Source organism: Trichosurus vulpecula, chromosome 2, assembly GCF_011100635.1.
Source record: "Trichosurus vulpecula isolate mTriVul1 chromosome 2, mTriVul1.pri, whole genome shotgun sequence".
Taxonomy (NCBI): domain Eukaryota; kingdom Metazoa; phylum Chordata; class Mammalia; order Diprotodontia; family Phalangeridae; genus Trichosurus; species Trichosurus vulpecula.
In genome coordinates this window covers 56,854,450-56,868,795 of record NC_050574.1, presented here as the reverse complement: position 1 = coordinate 56,868,795, position 14,346 = coordinate 56,854,450, and the positions used below count along the sequence as shown (strand labels likewise).

General features: G+C 40.8%; 1 protein-coding gene and 1 long non-coding RNA gene across 3 annotated transcripts in view; one reads left to right on the top strand and one right to left on the bottom strand.

The window, feature by feature from the left end:
* Positions 1–14,346, bottom strand: part of KDM1A (lysine demethylase 1A) — an 85,023-nt gene that overhangs the window by 17,071 nt on the left and 53,606 nt on the right. For both annotated transcript variants that reach the window (XM_036744924.1, XM_036744925.1), the window contains 4 exons: positions 6,633–6,775; positions 2,272–2,362; positions 1,898–2,032; positions 1,017–1,090 (listed from right to left, as the gene is read on the bottom strand). In XM_036744924.1, coding sequence (XP_036600819.1) covers positions 1,017–1,090; positions 1,898–2,032; positions 2,272–2,362; positions 6,633–6,775 — 443 coding nt within the window. The remainder of the gene's footprint in view (positions 1–1,016; positions 1,091–1,897; positions 2,033–2,271; positions 2,363–6,632; positions 6,776–14,346) is intronic.
* Positions 238–13,505, top strand: LOC118837824. The gene is made up of 3 exons (XR_005009581.1): positions 238–301; positions 13,148–13,323; positions 13,402–13,505. It is a non-coding gene; the product is annotated as an uncharacterized LOC118837824 (long non-coding RNA).

Genomic DNA, 14,346 nt, shown 5'->3' with positions numbered 1-14,346 from the left:
GAAGCAATTCTCAGGTAATTGGACTATCTCTGTACTTGGGAGCTGACCCTTCAGGAGACTGTCTACCTAATGAAACAGACCAAACGCAACCTCTAAGAGAGGGCAAGCACCAGAATAGAGGGATCCCTGGCCCATTCTTACCTCACTCGGTGACCTTGGTCCCTAGCACCTGCTACTTTGTACGGTGCCATGTCAAACATTAACTAGCTATGGGATAATTAATCCAAGAGCTGAGTAGCGCAGTGGATAGAGCCCGGGGCCTGGAACCAGCACGCCTGACACTGACTATGGGGAGACCTGGGTAAGTCTCAATCTCTGTCTCTCTCAAATACAAAATGAGAACTGTAACAACTGTAACAACCACCCAGGGTTGCTGCAAAGATAAAATGAGATATCTGTAAAGTGCTTAGCAGACCTTGATGCGCCATATAAATGCTGTTGCTATCATTCTGATTTTTCTGAGCCTTACTCTCTTCGTATATAAAGCGGAGATAATATTACTACCTAATGGACAGAGGTATTATATGGGGTATACTGTTCTAAGCCTTAACTTTACAATTCATATTATTATGAACTAGTGTTATTTTCTTTAATAACACGTCAATGACCCTGGCACACTTCAACCCAAATGTATGTAATAAATGTTATTCACAGTCAACCCCTTGGGACCTGAACAAGCCCTAGATCCAGAGACACATCTTTTGATCTATTTTCATAATAAAATGAGAACCCCTTATTCTATCATTTCCTTTTAAAATTTACTCAAGAGAGAAAACAAGTCAAAGCTACAAGTCCAAGCAGTCTGTCTGTGCACAAATAAACAAAAATGAGCATTGGCCTTGGAGCTAGAAGACCTGGCTGGACCTTGGTGCTGCTGCCTACTTCACAGGACATGGGGCAGACATTGTGCAAACGGCTGCTGTGCCTCTTGGCATCTCACCTTAAAAATAACCAGGACTCTTACACTTAAACTCCTCAAACCACATGATGCACGCTGTGTGAATGTGAGCTCTTACCTGGGGGGATTAGCTTCCAGTTCTTGTAGCTTCTCTTCCAGTTTTACTTGTGTTTCTGCCAATTCATCATATTCCTGGTCAAATCAAATGTAACCACAGTTTATCTCTATGGTTTTATTCTCAAGAACCATCATTTCATGGGGGCTGCCCTCTGCTAATGCCAGGACTGAACTGCCCCCCAGTCACCAGTCATGATTGTAGGGATAAGCCACTTTGTACTCAGTGAGGCTGCTCCTTAGACAATCGGCCTGAACTTGGGAAGGACCTCCCAGGGATCAGCACATGGCCTGGCCCATAGAAAATGCTTAATGAGTCTTAAATGACTTGACTTGAGAGCTTGAGTCACGGTGGTGCCAAGAGAAGGTTTTTGCAAAAGCTATGGTAAGATAATCAGTTAATTTATTTACACAAAATGTAGCAACTAACAAGAAGAGCTGGGCATGGTCTAGTTAAAGCCAGGAGAGGCAAAGGTCTTTGGTCAAGATACTCTACGCTATCTCAATACTGAGCTCATGATCAACTTAGAAAAGTTGTTTGGGAGAGAAAGTGTGGCCTTTTAATTTAATCAGAGCCAGGGTGGGATGAATGAAGGAGATGAGACCAAACAAAAGCAAAGGTGTAAGTGATGGTGGGGTTGGTATAAATTAAGAAAGTAAGAAGCTGCTGGATAAGAATGATAAAAGGGGTACACACAGAAGTCTGGGTAAGCCATCTCCCTGCTCCAGACCTCAGGTCTCTGTCTCCAGCTTGATAAGGATCTAAGCTGGAGCAGCCCTAAGGTAAAGGAAGAGACAGAACCAGCTATTGGGGGTGGGGAGGCTGAGGAGGCCACGGCACACTGACAAGTTTTTCCTAATTAAGCTCTGGGGTCTGTCATGTACCTTGCACAGTGCTGTGAGATCCCGGTGTTTACTCTTCACAAGGAATTCTGCAGTAATATCTCGAGGAGGCTTTACTTCAGAGGCTTCTTTATATTGCTGATGGAGCTCTTTAATCTTCTCTTTCAAATTCACCATCTATGAAATAAAGTTGTTGCAGACTGAACTGTTTACATCCTGAGGTCACCTAACTGATGGTGAAATCAGGAATTTTTCCAGGTTGGCAATTGGAGACTGGGTGACCGTCGGTTGGATACGTCAAGAGTAGGGGCTCCTTTTGTGGTCTGGATAAGGTGGCTACCAAGGTTCCTTCCAAATCTGACCTTACATACTTTGGATCATGACAATTTCAAATAAGTCACAAGAAAGAACCTCACCTTATTAAGAAGTTCTTTCAGTTCTTCCTGAGTTTTTACTATCTTCTTCCAATGTTCGATCTGCTCATCTTTCACATGCTTCTCCTGTAACCTAAAGAAGAGATCACAAATTCTAAGTACCCAGAAAAGTACCTAACTCAATAAATATGGAGCTCAATAAATTTTAACATCCAAATTTTTTATGTAAGATAATTTGGAAATGCAGTTGGCTGAACTGATGTCATCTGACTGGTAATAAGTTTTGTTTATGTTTTAAATACACAATTTTGTATATTGTCATTGTTTCTAAATTGTTTTATATTGTGAAATTTAAGAAACCTTGTCAGAAATGTTGTTAGACAAATAACTTCTTTTTTAATCTGGATGCTGTTAGATTATGAATTGCTACATGTTGCAAAATCTGAAGTTCTGAAGCTTGAGAACCTAGAACCAAGAAAATAGGATGCCTCTCCCACTCCTTGTCAAAAGGCAGGAATTTACAAATCATGTGAAAAATTTTGGCTATCAACTTATAAAAATTACGAACATATTTAGAGTGGTTTAAAGATATAACTTCAATACATTAATATGAATCAACTATCAGATACCCCAGAATGTGATTAGTTTTAATTTATAAATAAAGGAGAAATGAAATATAATTGTTAGGGAAACATGAAGACAACTAGTAACATTCAAGCCCTAAGCAGTGAACAGTGAAATTTTGCTACACGAGGTAAAAACTATATTGGGACTATAATATTGTTTTAAGTTTTGATTACAAGAATGGTTGTTTAAACTGTCATGAAGTCAAGAGTAGAAAATGGTATGTGCTGCAGCCTGAGAACAGGTGCATGTCTGTCTTTGGGAAAAGTTGAGGAGATAACCTTGGTGTGGCCTCTTGATTCAGTTTCCCCATTGCGCTATTTCCTTTCTGAACAGGAATTGTCCACCTGGTTAAACCTGAGCCTTGCTTTTGATACCCTGTGAATAATGTCGAGCTTTACTACATGGCTGGCTGTCAGATATGACTCATGCCTGGAATCAGAGCTAAGGGAGCTTTTCCTCTATTATGATATATGTCAGGTCAGTCTGTACCCTTGAGGAGACAAGTTTTGACACTGCTACAACTATGTCCTTCCTTTTCCTCTCATAGAAAATTCCTATAATCAGAGAAACTGAACTGTAGAAGTTTTATAAGTATGATACTAAATCTATTAACTGACTGATACTGGAAGAATTCTGAGTTACTATAATAAGATGCAAGTATGGAAAATCTTACAGTTTTAATCAGTATTTGCAGTCAAATTATAATATAGGGATGATATCCTCCTAAGGTGGGGTGGGATGGGGGGGGGCAGAGATGGAGAATAGACAAAGTGATAAGACAAAGATGCAATGTATAAGTTTTCTAGTTAAACAGAATGGTAAAATTTGAGAAAGTAACAGAATTAGATTGTTTTCGCTAAGAACTATATGTAATACATATATGACTGACTTCCAAATGTATTCAATATGGAAATTCTGGCTTTATGTTATAGTAACATATTCTCAAAATTGGATTAAGAATTTTACCTCTAAAAGAGCACTGATAATTATAAAGAAAATGAAATTATTTTCCCATTTTAAAATATCTTTCTGATAATTTTAAAAGGCAGAAAGTTTCACTGTACAAGTTAGACCCTCATGAATTTTCTTTTTAAGATTCTTCTATCAGGTACGGGGTTTAGGTCAAGACAGAAACAGTAAGGGGTATGTAAAAACTGAAATTCTCTGAAGTTTCAGGTGAATTATGGGTTCCTAATTTGATGTTCTTCTTATCAGTCTGTTATTAATACGATCAAAACCATAAGGCTTGGGCAGTTTTCACCACATGAATTAATATTGGAAAACCAAATTTAAAGACTGTACTAAATTGTATCGTCTTGTTACTGGCACATTTTAGCATTTAGTGATTTCAAACTGGAGCAGAACCCCCTTCAGTGCTGTTCTGAGAATGAGGCCTATTCCTGAATGTGCAAGGCAATCATGGGAATTGTATAACCCCAACTGACTCCATCTTGTAAAATTGACTCCATTTTGTGATTCACGTTTCCTTTGCCCGTAAATTCCACTTGTTTGCTAGCTGTGGGAAATGAGTGCCACCTTGTTTTATATCCAGAAAAATCTACCTTTTGCTCTCCTCTTCCCAACTCCTGTATCTCCCTCCCAACTCAGAAAGTCCTTAATCTTTCTCTAATAGAAGTCAGATTACCTAATCTTGTATCCTGGTTTATATCCTGTTAATAGTTTTCTTTCAATGCATAAAATCTGTCTCCCCCTATACCCAAGGTCCAGTGCCAAGCTGAGGGGGTCTGGTTCCAGTCTGTCATGTGACTAGCATACACTGCTTAATAAGTCAATATGCTCGGAAGGTCAAAGCTTTGTTTCCTCAGGTATTTCAGATTTTATCAGTCACTGTATGTGCTAAGAGCTAAACTAAGCCCTGGGATGACAAAGAAAATAAAAACAAAAGTACCGACAGTCCCTGCCCTCAAGGAGCTCATATTCAAAAGAGATAATTATAAAGTGCTTAGCACAGTGCCTAGCACACAGTAAGCACTATAGAAATGTTGGTTTTAATTATTGATATGATTATTTCAATACGTAAGATAACATGTAAACAACAAAATTCATACAAGATATATATAAAGCAGATGGAAGGTAGTCACAGAAAGTACTAGCAGCTGGGGGAAATTTGCAGAAGCCTCTGGCCAAGGTGAGTCATATGCTAAGTAATGAGGGGCCAGAGAAACCAGGAGGCTGGGGGGGGGGGGGAGAGCATTCTAGATATGGGAGAAGCAGCCAGAGCAAAGGCACAGAAACAGGAGAGACAGTTTTACATAAAGGGAATAGCAAGGAGGTCAGGATGTGGAGAGGAATAAAATGTATGAAAACTGGAAAGAGAGGAAGGGGTCAGATCATTAAGAGCCTTAAACGTCAAAAAAGCTTCTATCTGATCCAGAAAGCAATGGGGAGCTTCTGGAGCTCACTGAGCAAGAAGGTGACATGGCTAAGACCTACATATTCCAAAGGGAACATTATTGTTACTGATCTTAAAAACAAAGCCCAAGGTTACTGTATTTTTGCATTTTCATTTTACACAGGGCACACGCAAAGATTGCCTCTTTTATACTGATTGAAATATGTGTTTAGAATATTGCTGACCATATGTACATCTAACTTTCAAAATGTAAAATATTTTAGATTGTGGCGTGATGGTAAAATAAAAATGTCCATTAACTTAAAAACAACAACAATCAAAGAACTGCGTTAGAAACAGCACTGGGTTTCTTTCTTACACATTAGGTCCAGCCTCTCTTCTAGCCATATTCTCCATAATGTTTTAGAAGTGAGCTGGGACCAGTATTTCCCTTGGACATTTAGGTCTCTCTGATCAGAAAGGAGAATAAGCAATTTTTGGTTAATGTACTTTTGGGGGGACCTTCCAGTCTCCTTATGGTAGCTGTTCTGTATTAGTTATATTCCTCTAAGAAATTGTGATATTACTTTCTTTACTTTAGTCAATTCTTACTTTATGAGGTTCACAGCTTAAAGTAGGTCATACTGAGTTTCTACTGTTGCCCGCAGTGTCTTCCCATCCAATCCATTTGAATTTATCAAATGTTCAATATGGCCACCTGTTCTAATTTGATATTAATCAGTTGCTGATGAGTTTATGTTTTGATTATGCACAATCAGTTAACTCTAAAGTGAATGCTACATAAGATACAACCTGAAAACATGACCAACTCAACTGATGCTGTTCAATGCTCATCCCTTTTAGTGCCTTTAAGTCTCTTCTGGAGGAAACCATCCATGACACATTGACATGAAACCTGAGTATGCTGTTATAGTCGAAATAATTTAAGCCTCAAAAATTTTAAACAAATCTTTCTAAGAGTTTGTCACCACTGAGAAAAAACAACAAAGGTAATACTGACCACTCACAGACAGATTTACCAAATGCATTCTCTTTCCGGACCTTTGACACCAGGCCCCAGCTGCGCCAGTGCCCATGACCTTCTCTGGAACCTTCCTCTGCCATGTTGGCCCCTTTCTCCCACTGCTGAGTTCCTCCAAGAACCTCCATTTTGAAGAGACACCCAGGCTAACCATCCATCACGCCCCTCCCAGCCTTGTCTCTGACTTTCTGGACTTCAACACCATGTGTCAGTGCCTGGGGCCCCCTCCCCCTGGAAAATCCATCTTCCCCTGTGACTTCCTCCCTCTGGGACATCCCACCACCTTGCCCAAGATCACACAGCTAAGTGTGGGAAGCAGGATTTTTGGCAAGCGCAGCCCTCTTCCCCCAGTCTCTCACACCGCCCCTCTAAGGAACTTACTGTATGACGACCTCCAGGGCTTGGCCAAGTGAAACAGGTTTGTTATTGAGGACGTTGAAGTCTAACTGATGACTGAGGTAGGATGTGGCTTCCAACAGTCGATTAAATTCTTGTTCTACCATTTCATCTTTTTCTTTTGGAACCTAAAAATCCAAAGAATAATGGGGTTTGTTCTCGTAATGGAGAGCCTATAAACAAACACAAAACTGTCCATAAAACATCACAAAGTTAGGAAAGTTTAAAATGCATAATCTGGAAGGGGTAAATTTGGTTCAAGTTGGCTTTCTTATATCATTCCATTAAATTAGAGGATGAAAATGTACTGTCTGTCTCCGACATCCCCCTTCCAGAGATGGGACTCTACCCACATAAAGAGGGCAGGTCAAAAGATTTCACACGTGCTAACGGAACTGTTACATGAAGCAAGACTTGCACTGGAGCTGGCATGCACTGGGCTGAGCTGGCATGCAGAACAACACACAGGGAAAGCCCCAGAAAGCAAAGGATGTAAAACCAAGGCCTGGCAATGTTTCAAAATCAGGTTCTTGCAAAGGAAAAAAAAAAGGTAGAGCATGTGGAGAAAAGCTCCAAGAATTTTGGAAATCCCAGCCTGCCTCCCCACAGGATTTCAGCTGAGGCAAGGAGGATAAAGAGGGCTGAGAAGTGGCTGCTGACGGTGGAAGAACAAGGCTCTTGGAGTTGGGGCACTTGGGTCTCAGTCCCCATGTTGGCTCCTCGCCTGGGGGCAAGTCACAATAGAGACACCTCGACTTGTACTCCCTAGCTCACAAGATCATTGTGAGAAAAGGTCCTTTGTAAACTGTGCAGTGCTCTCTAAGTGTGAGAAGGGCATAATGGCATCTTCCTTGTTCTTTTCCCTTGTGACACCCAAAAACATGCAATGCAGCTAACCTGTCCCAAGGTCTTCAAGAGCACGAAGGATTATGATGCCTCAGAAACTCAGAGGCTTGGCTCCTGGCTGGTGTGGGGGCAGAAGGGAGGCCCTGCCTCCACCCCACCCCAACCCTGAGATAACACTTCCCCCCTTGCTGATGCTACTAGTCTCACGGCAGTTATAGGGATGCTGTTTGTCCTTATGCTGAATTGACAGCAGCTGTAGCCATGACACTGAGTGAATCACAGCAACAAGGGAAAGCGAAAGCGTGCCTAGAACGAGCACTTCAGTCTGTACCACTTGAACCCATCTCCTACTGTAAATGAGGAATCATTAGGGTTCCATGTTTGGAATTCTCCTTTGCTGCCAACTTGGTTGGTGTTTCAGGATAAGTGCAGTCTTCTTTCTTAGATACAAAGACTAATACGAGCTTTGTAGTCATTGGAATGGATGTGTGGATGTGAACAGTATACAGTCAGCTTTCATCAGTAAAGAACCACGAAATGGGGGTCATCAATGCTCCCTAGGTGAGCAACAACTTCTTCATTCTTCTCTTAAAATCTTTCTCCTCTTCTAAACTGACCTGGCTGTTTCAGAAAATTGAGATTTGCTCCCTTACCAATTCACTAAGCAATTCTGGGAGATCAATTTTTATTGAGCCATAAAGAAAGTTGTAAGAGAAACAGTGAGCACCAAGAAGAAAGAGAAAGAGTTAGAGTTCTCTTTCTGGACACTGAAGACATGGCCGACCCTGAGGCAGGCTTAAAGAAAGCTGGCTGAGCAGCACCAGATCCTGGAAATGGGAAGTAGCACTACTCCTAAAGGCCCTTCCAGGACAGCTGAGGAATGAGGCAGATTAGTGTTTAAAGGTGGACATCCACTTACTCAACTGTATTACAGCTGATTTCCCACTACCCCATCGAGCTTTTTGGGGAGAAGGGAACTCCTTATAAAATGAAATTGGACCAGATACTCTCTAAAATTCCTCCTAGGGATTCTATGTTCAAATATTTTTTCCAGCTCTAAATTTCACATTTTAAAGCTACTTCCAGCTCTGACATGATGATCTAATTTTCTAGGATTCTATTATTTGTACACCACAGTTTGGCGGACCTAACATCGTGGTCTATTCACTCAATCTAGAATCATGGAAAGAAAACAGGTGCTTTTTGTCATTCTCCTATTGCTTTTTAATGTGAGAAAAACTGAATCAAGAATTGTCTAAAAAGGCATTTCTACCAGGAATTGTTTTCAGGTGGTTTTTGACTTGAGTTGTCTGTATCTTATTCCACTATCATGGTGCAAGTAAGTGCCGCACAGCCTCGTAGCAACAGTGAAATAACTTCCTGTTTCAGTTCCTACAGGGATCCTGCAAAGTGCTACATGATATTTCTGTGTAAGTAAACTTGCGAATCCTTTTCAAGGAGAAATCTCCGTAAGAGGAATACTTTTCACCAAGGTGTCTCAATGGAATTACTCTGTATCATGAAAAAAACTAACATTCCAAGACCTTGCATGAGGAACTGTACAGTTTCCAAAGACCAAGTGATACCTGAGTGGTCACTTCCATGGCTTGTTATTTCCTCTTAAAGGAGGAAAGCTCATTCTCCTGTGATATTGTTGCTGGAAAGATGAAATCCTTATCAAAAGGATGATGTGGTGACAGAAACAGAAGGGCTACATCCTCAAATGGCTCAAAAATGAGGCATTTTCAATACAAAGGTATGCAAACGGTAGTGATTAAAGCTCTTCCAGTACAATCTGGATGAATGTTGCTTCAGACAAGCTTTAATCTTTGCAGTTGGGGTGGCAGTCACATGGGAAAAGTGATACTGAAAAAGTCTTGCAGCACTCAGGATCAATAACTGGGCTCTAGGGTTTGTGGTTGAGAAATATTTAAAGGGACACTGTCAAGGTTAGTGGGACCAAATTTACCCTCTTTTTTTTCTCCCCTTCAAGTGATTGCTAAGTTTGTGTAATTCATTATACTTTCTCCTTATGTCTCCCCACCATCAAAAAAACGTTGACGCTTACATGCGCTCAATAACAAAAACTCAAATAGTACTAGCCCGACACTCAGGAGCAGCCCTACAACAACAAACCAGCGTGAATGTGGGATGAGGAGGAACTCCGGGAGGGAAACAGATTGAAATTTCAAGCTTCTAATGGGTTATTATAAACAGTGAGGAAAATGATTTGAAAAAATTATGAAAAAAAAATACCTTGACAGTGTCCTTTTAACCATTGCAGCAGAGAGAGAAATAAACTGTAAATAACAGCCCAACAGCCACGTCAAGTTTAGTTTTGTACATCAGCAGTAAAATTAACAAGTTTAAAAAACACACAGCATGACAGAAGCAGTCTGTTAGCCGCAAAAGCTGTGACAACCACCAGGAAAATAAGGTACATTATACAAATACTTAAAAAAAAAAGAAAAAGAAAAGAAAGAGAAAGAAAAAAAAGAAAAGGAGGTGTGTGTGGGAAGAGAAGTCAAGGCAAAGAAATGGCCAAAAAGGAAGGCAGGGTCTTAAAGGGAAGGGAGGGTTAGGGTGGGTGGCAGGAAGCACTTAAGAGTAAGAACAATGCAGGACTAAATAAAACAGTAAGGAATAACGCAAAAAAAGCAGATGATAGACCAAAAGATCACTGCCGCACTGGAATAAACACTATAAAACGACATTTCTGCATCTCTAGTATACCAATATAAACACCTGGCTTATTAAAGCCTTGAGGGAAAGGCACAAACAACATCATTCATGAAATCAGGACCCTCTAATCTCCGCCACATCCAGCAACCTAAAGGAATGTTAAAAGGGAAATGCACACTGGGAAAGGGTATTCTACAAGAGGCTTCATGTGCTAAATCAAATCTTAAAGGAAAATTGAGATAACAAATAAAAAAAGAACTGGTTCTATTGAGAACATAATTTTGAAAGAAAGCAAAATGGACAGATAGTATCTTTGACCTCTTTTATTTTCTTCTGGGATATGTGGATTCCTATTTCTCCCATCTTGGATCAATTTCTAAGATAGGAGAACGTGTATTTAGAGACCTTACAGATCCTTACCCTAAGTAACATTTTAAAAGCAGTACAAAGACCACTGGCACAAGTTTTAGAAGACCTAGGCTCAAGTCCCAGCTACGTCACTTACCAGAGGCTACTTAAAGGATGAGCTTACAGATGCAGTCTGATAGCTTATTTAAGCAACAGCTCTAACAGCATAATTCTTCCTTTCTACTTGAACGAACCATGATACCATACTTACACTGTGGATAATGAATAGAGGAATAAGATCAAATATTACTGATGACTTCCTCTACACTGAAACAAGCAAGCAGGAAGGCAGTATAAATGTGCCTCATTGGCTAATCTTCATACCAAGAATGAGATGCTATTGAGACAGGCCCATTGGTAGCATGAAAACAGGCAGAGAGTAACCAACTAACAGACTATCTCTCCTCTCCCTCTTGTCTCTCTCTTCTCTCTCTCTCTCTCTCTCTCTCTCTCTCTCTCTCTCACACACACACACACACACACACACACACACACACACACTCTTTCCTTCATGTAGTCACAGTCCCATCTTGTGGCCTGGAGAATGTTACAGCTAACAAATTCTAAAGCCATGTTAGTCTAACAAGTATAGGCTATTATGTCTTGATATTTTGTTAATGGACTTATATAAGTAAGTTAACTGCCACATGCAGTGCACAAGCCTGAAAAAGCCTCACTCTTATTATAGGTTAGGTTAGAATGATCAGAAACACTGAGAAAAGGGAATCCATTTGCCTTTTTACCTTTGAAAAGCTCATTCTGTAGAACTATACTCAAGACAACACACAATTCTTTCCCAGAGTGGAAAATCCTCTATTAAGAAGGCACTTTTATAATGTACCTTCAGTGATATGTATAATGGGAATGATAACAGGTGGTTGTGAGGATCAAATGAGATAACATATGAAAAATGTTTTGCCAAGCTTCAAGCACTATATAAACTCTAGTTAATTACTGCACACATTAGCTTATTAAGTAAAATCTGTTTGTAAAGTAGAGTGAGTGTTGAAATGCCTGCATAGTACCATCACATCTCACTCTGTCATTGTAGACAAAATGATGAATAATAAGCAGGGAAAAGAGTGTTCAGAGGGAGCCTAGGGACAGCTTAACAAAGTTGTAAGGTGGATTAATACTAGAATGGAAAGCAGCTAGCATGTCCAGCTCTAACAAGGACAAAACGAAGGAGATTTCAATGCACCAAGATGAGGCTGTGCTTGCTGGGCCAAGAGGTGAACAGAAAACGATGAGTAGTGGGCTACCACCTGCAAGCCTGGGACACAGGTGTGCATCAGTTGACAAACAAGTGCTTAGGGCCCACTGCAGACCAAACCCTGTAGGCCTCCATTTCCTACTGACTATGCTGCTTCTAGACTTCTCTTGACCTCTCCATTATGTCTTCCTTCCCCAACAAACTCATTATTGGAAAATCTCATGCTGCAAGATTGAATCTGCGTGATTCTCACCTCTCATCAGGATCCTTTGCTCTCTGTCTGGAAGGGAGGAACATGAGCTCCAGGGCCTCTATTTAAGAAGGGCTAAAGCACACTCTTCTACCCATTTCCCACCTGCTATGGGGCTTTTGGAGTTCTCTATCATGGCCCTGTGCTGGGTACATTTGTCATCCCACCATTTCCCTTTCCCATGCTGCATTTCAGCTTCCTTTTAGGTACTACGTTCCCCCATTAGACTGTAAAGAGGGCAGGGACAGTCTTTATTATTATTTGTGTGCCCAGAACTTAGCATAGTGCCTGGCACATATAGGCACTTAATAAATGCCCTTGAAGAGATTACATTCCATTGGTGACAGGTGGAGAGAGTGGTGGTGGTGGAGAAAACAAAATGTTCAGATAGCTACAGAATCAATATGGATTTATTTGTAGCAGGTCACTAAAATCAATAAGGAAAAAAAAACAGATTTAGAGTCACAAGACCTGAGTTCGAAAAGTGACTCTGCTCCTTAGCACTTGTGTGGTCTGAACAAGTCACATAAACTTCTTTGGGCTTCAGTTTGTACAATGAGGAAGCCGGACCAGCTGGAGTGTAAGATCTTTTCTCACTCTACAATCCCTATGAAGTGAGGGAATTAAGAGAGGCTTTGAAAGAGGTGGCACCCAAGCCTCTGACTGAATCCAAACTTCACAAGAGGATCTGTTCTATGAAACCAGGACTCAAAGGCCACACTTCAGGACCTAGAGGGCCATATGTAGCCTCGAGGGCTCAGGTTCCCCAGCTCTGGGCTAGACTGTTTCTGAGGTTCTTTCCTGTTCTAAGTCTATGTAGGAGATGGAGAGAATTCTGCATAAGAGTAACTGAAAGACTAACAAGAAACTGAGATGGAGGATGTTGAATGTTGAAGCCTGGGGTCCTAACCAAGTGCTTGAGACCATAAATTTACAAGTGTTTCACATACTTTTAAGTGTATAACACAGAACTTAGTTATAGTTTTCCCCACTAACTCATTAAAAAACCACACATACCAGAGATGCAACTGAGAGAACGTTCTCATCATCACTTCTCCCAGGAACCCTATATTCTTTTCATTTATTTACATTGTTGTACAGGGCTATAAGTTCAGTGAAGAAGAGAACTCTACCCCAAAGTGAGCCTGAGCCCTACAGAAGAGCGACTCCCATGGAACCTGGAGTGTTAAGAGAGATACCTGGATGGCTGAGGGCTTCCTGAATCGCTCATGGTCACTGGCGATGTGTAATGGGAAGGACTGGATCTGGAAATCGAGGTCAGCTGCCCCTCTCTCCCCGCTGTTGCACTGCTGCTAACTCTGAACTTACATTCTAATTTGTATTCTATTTATCAGTGGAGAAGACAGGAGGACTTATCTGAGCTGAAACTAATCACAGAACAATAGCTTGCCACCTGACCTCAGGGATAATGATACTTGCACCACCAGTTCGGTTATCATGAGAAAAATGCTTTGTAAAATAAATGTGAGCTATTATTGTTATTACTGGGTTAATAAACTCTGTGGGGAGGGATAGGACACACCTTCCTTACACCTCTCTCCACGTCTAGCATAGGTCACTATACATAGCTATTTAATGTTTCTTCAAAGAGTTCATAAATGCTATCTCTTGAATGTCAATTATCACCATTTTTATTCCAAATTTAAATGCTTGTTGTCAGGCCTTTGTATCTGAGACATATCAAATTAAAGTAAAAAGAAACTAAAAGATTCAGAAGGAGACAAAATAACCTTGGACATTTGTCAGCAAATACACACAGAAATCAATGTAAGGATTTCTTTACACCACTTCTGAATGATTTGTAGAGGAGTCAGAAGAATGATGGTTTTCAGGAAATCTGGCTGTTTTTTTCACTTTCTTCTTTTCACAAATCTAGCCCAACCATTTACCCTCAGCTGCTTCCATGTGTGGAAGGCACTCCCTATTCCTCTGGCCCTGCCAAGGCTCAGCTCAAGTACTGCTTTGCACACCAAGCCTGCCCTTGGTAGCACCATTCTGCCACTCTGCGATCACACACTAGCTTCCGTATTGCTTTGTCTGTGTACTCGATACTACCCTCCCCAGAACATAAGAGTCCTGAGGACAGGGCCTCTTTCATTTTTGGTATTTGCATCCTCTGTGCCTGGCACACAGCAGGGACTTAATAAATGTAAAACACTGAATTTTCTCCCAAAACCAAAGTTAGAGTGGCTCATTTCTGTGGTTTAGAGCTAGCACCACTGAACTCCCATTGCTACAAGTGATCGGAATAAATACAAGGCTGTAAGACACTCCCCTTC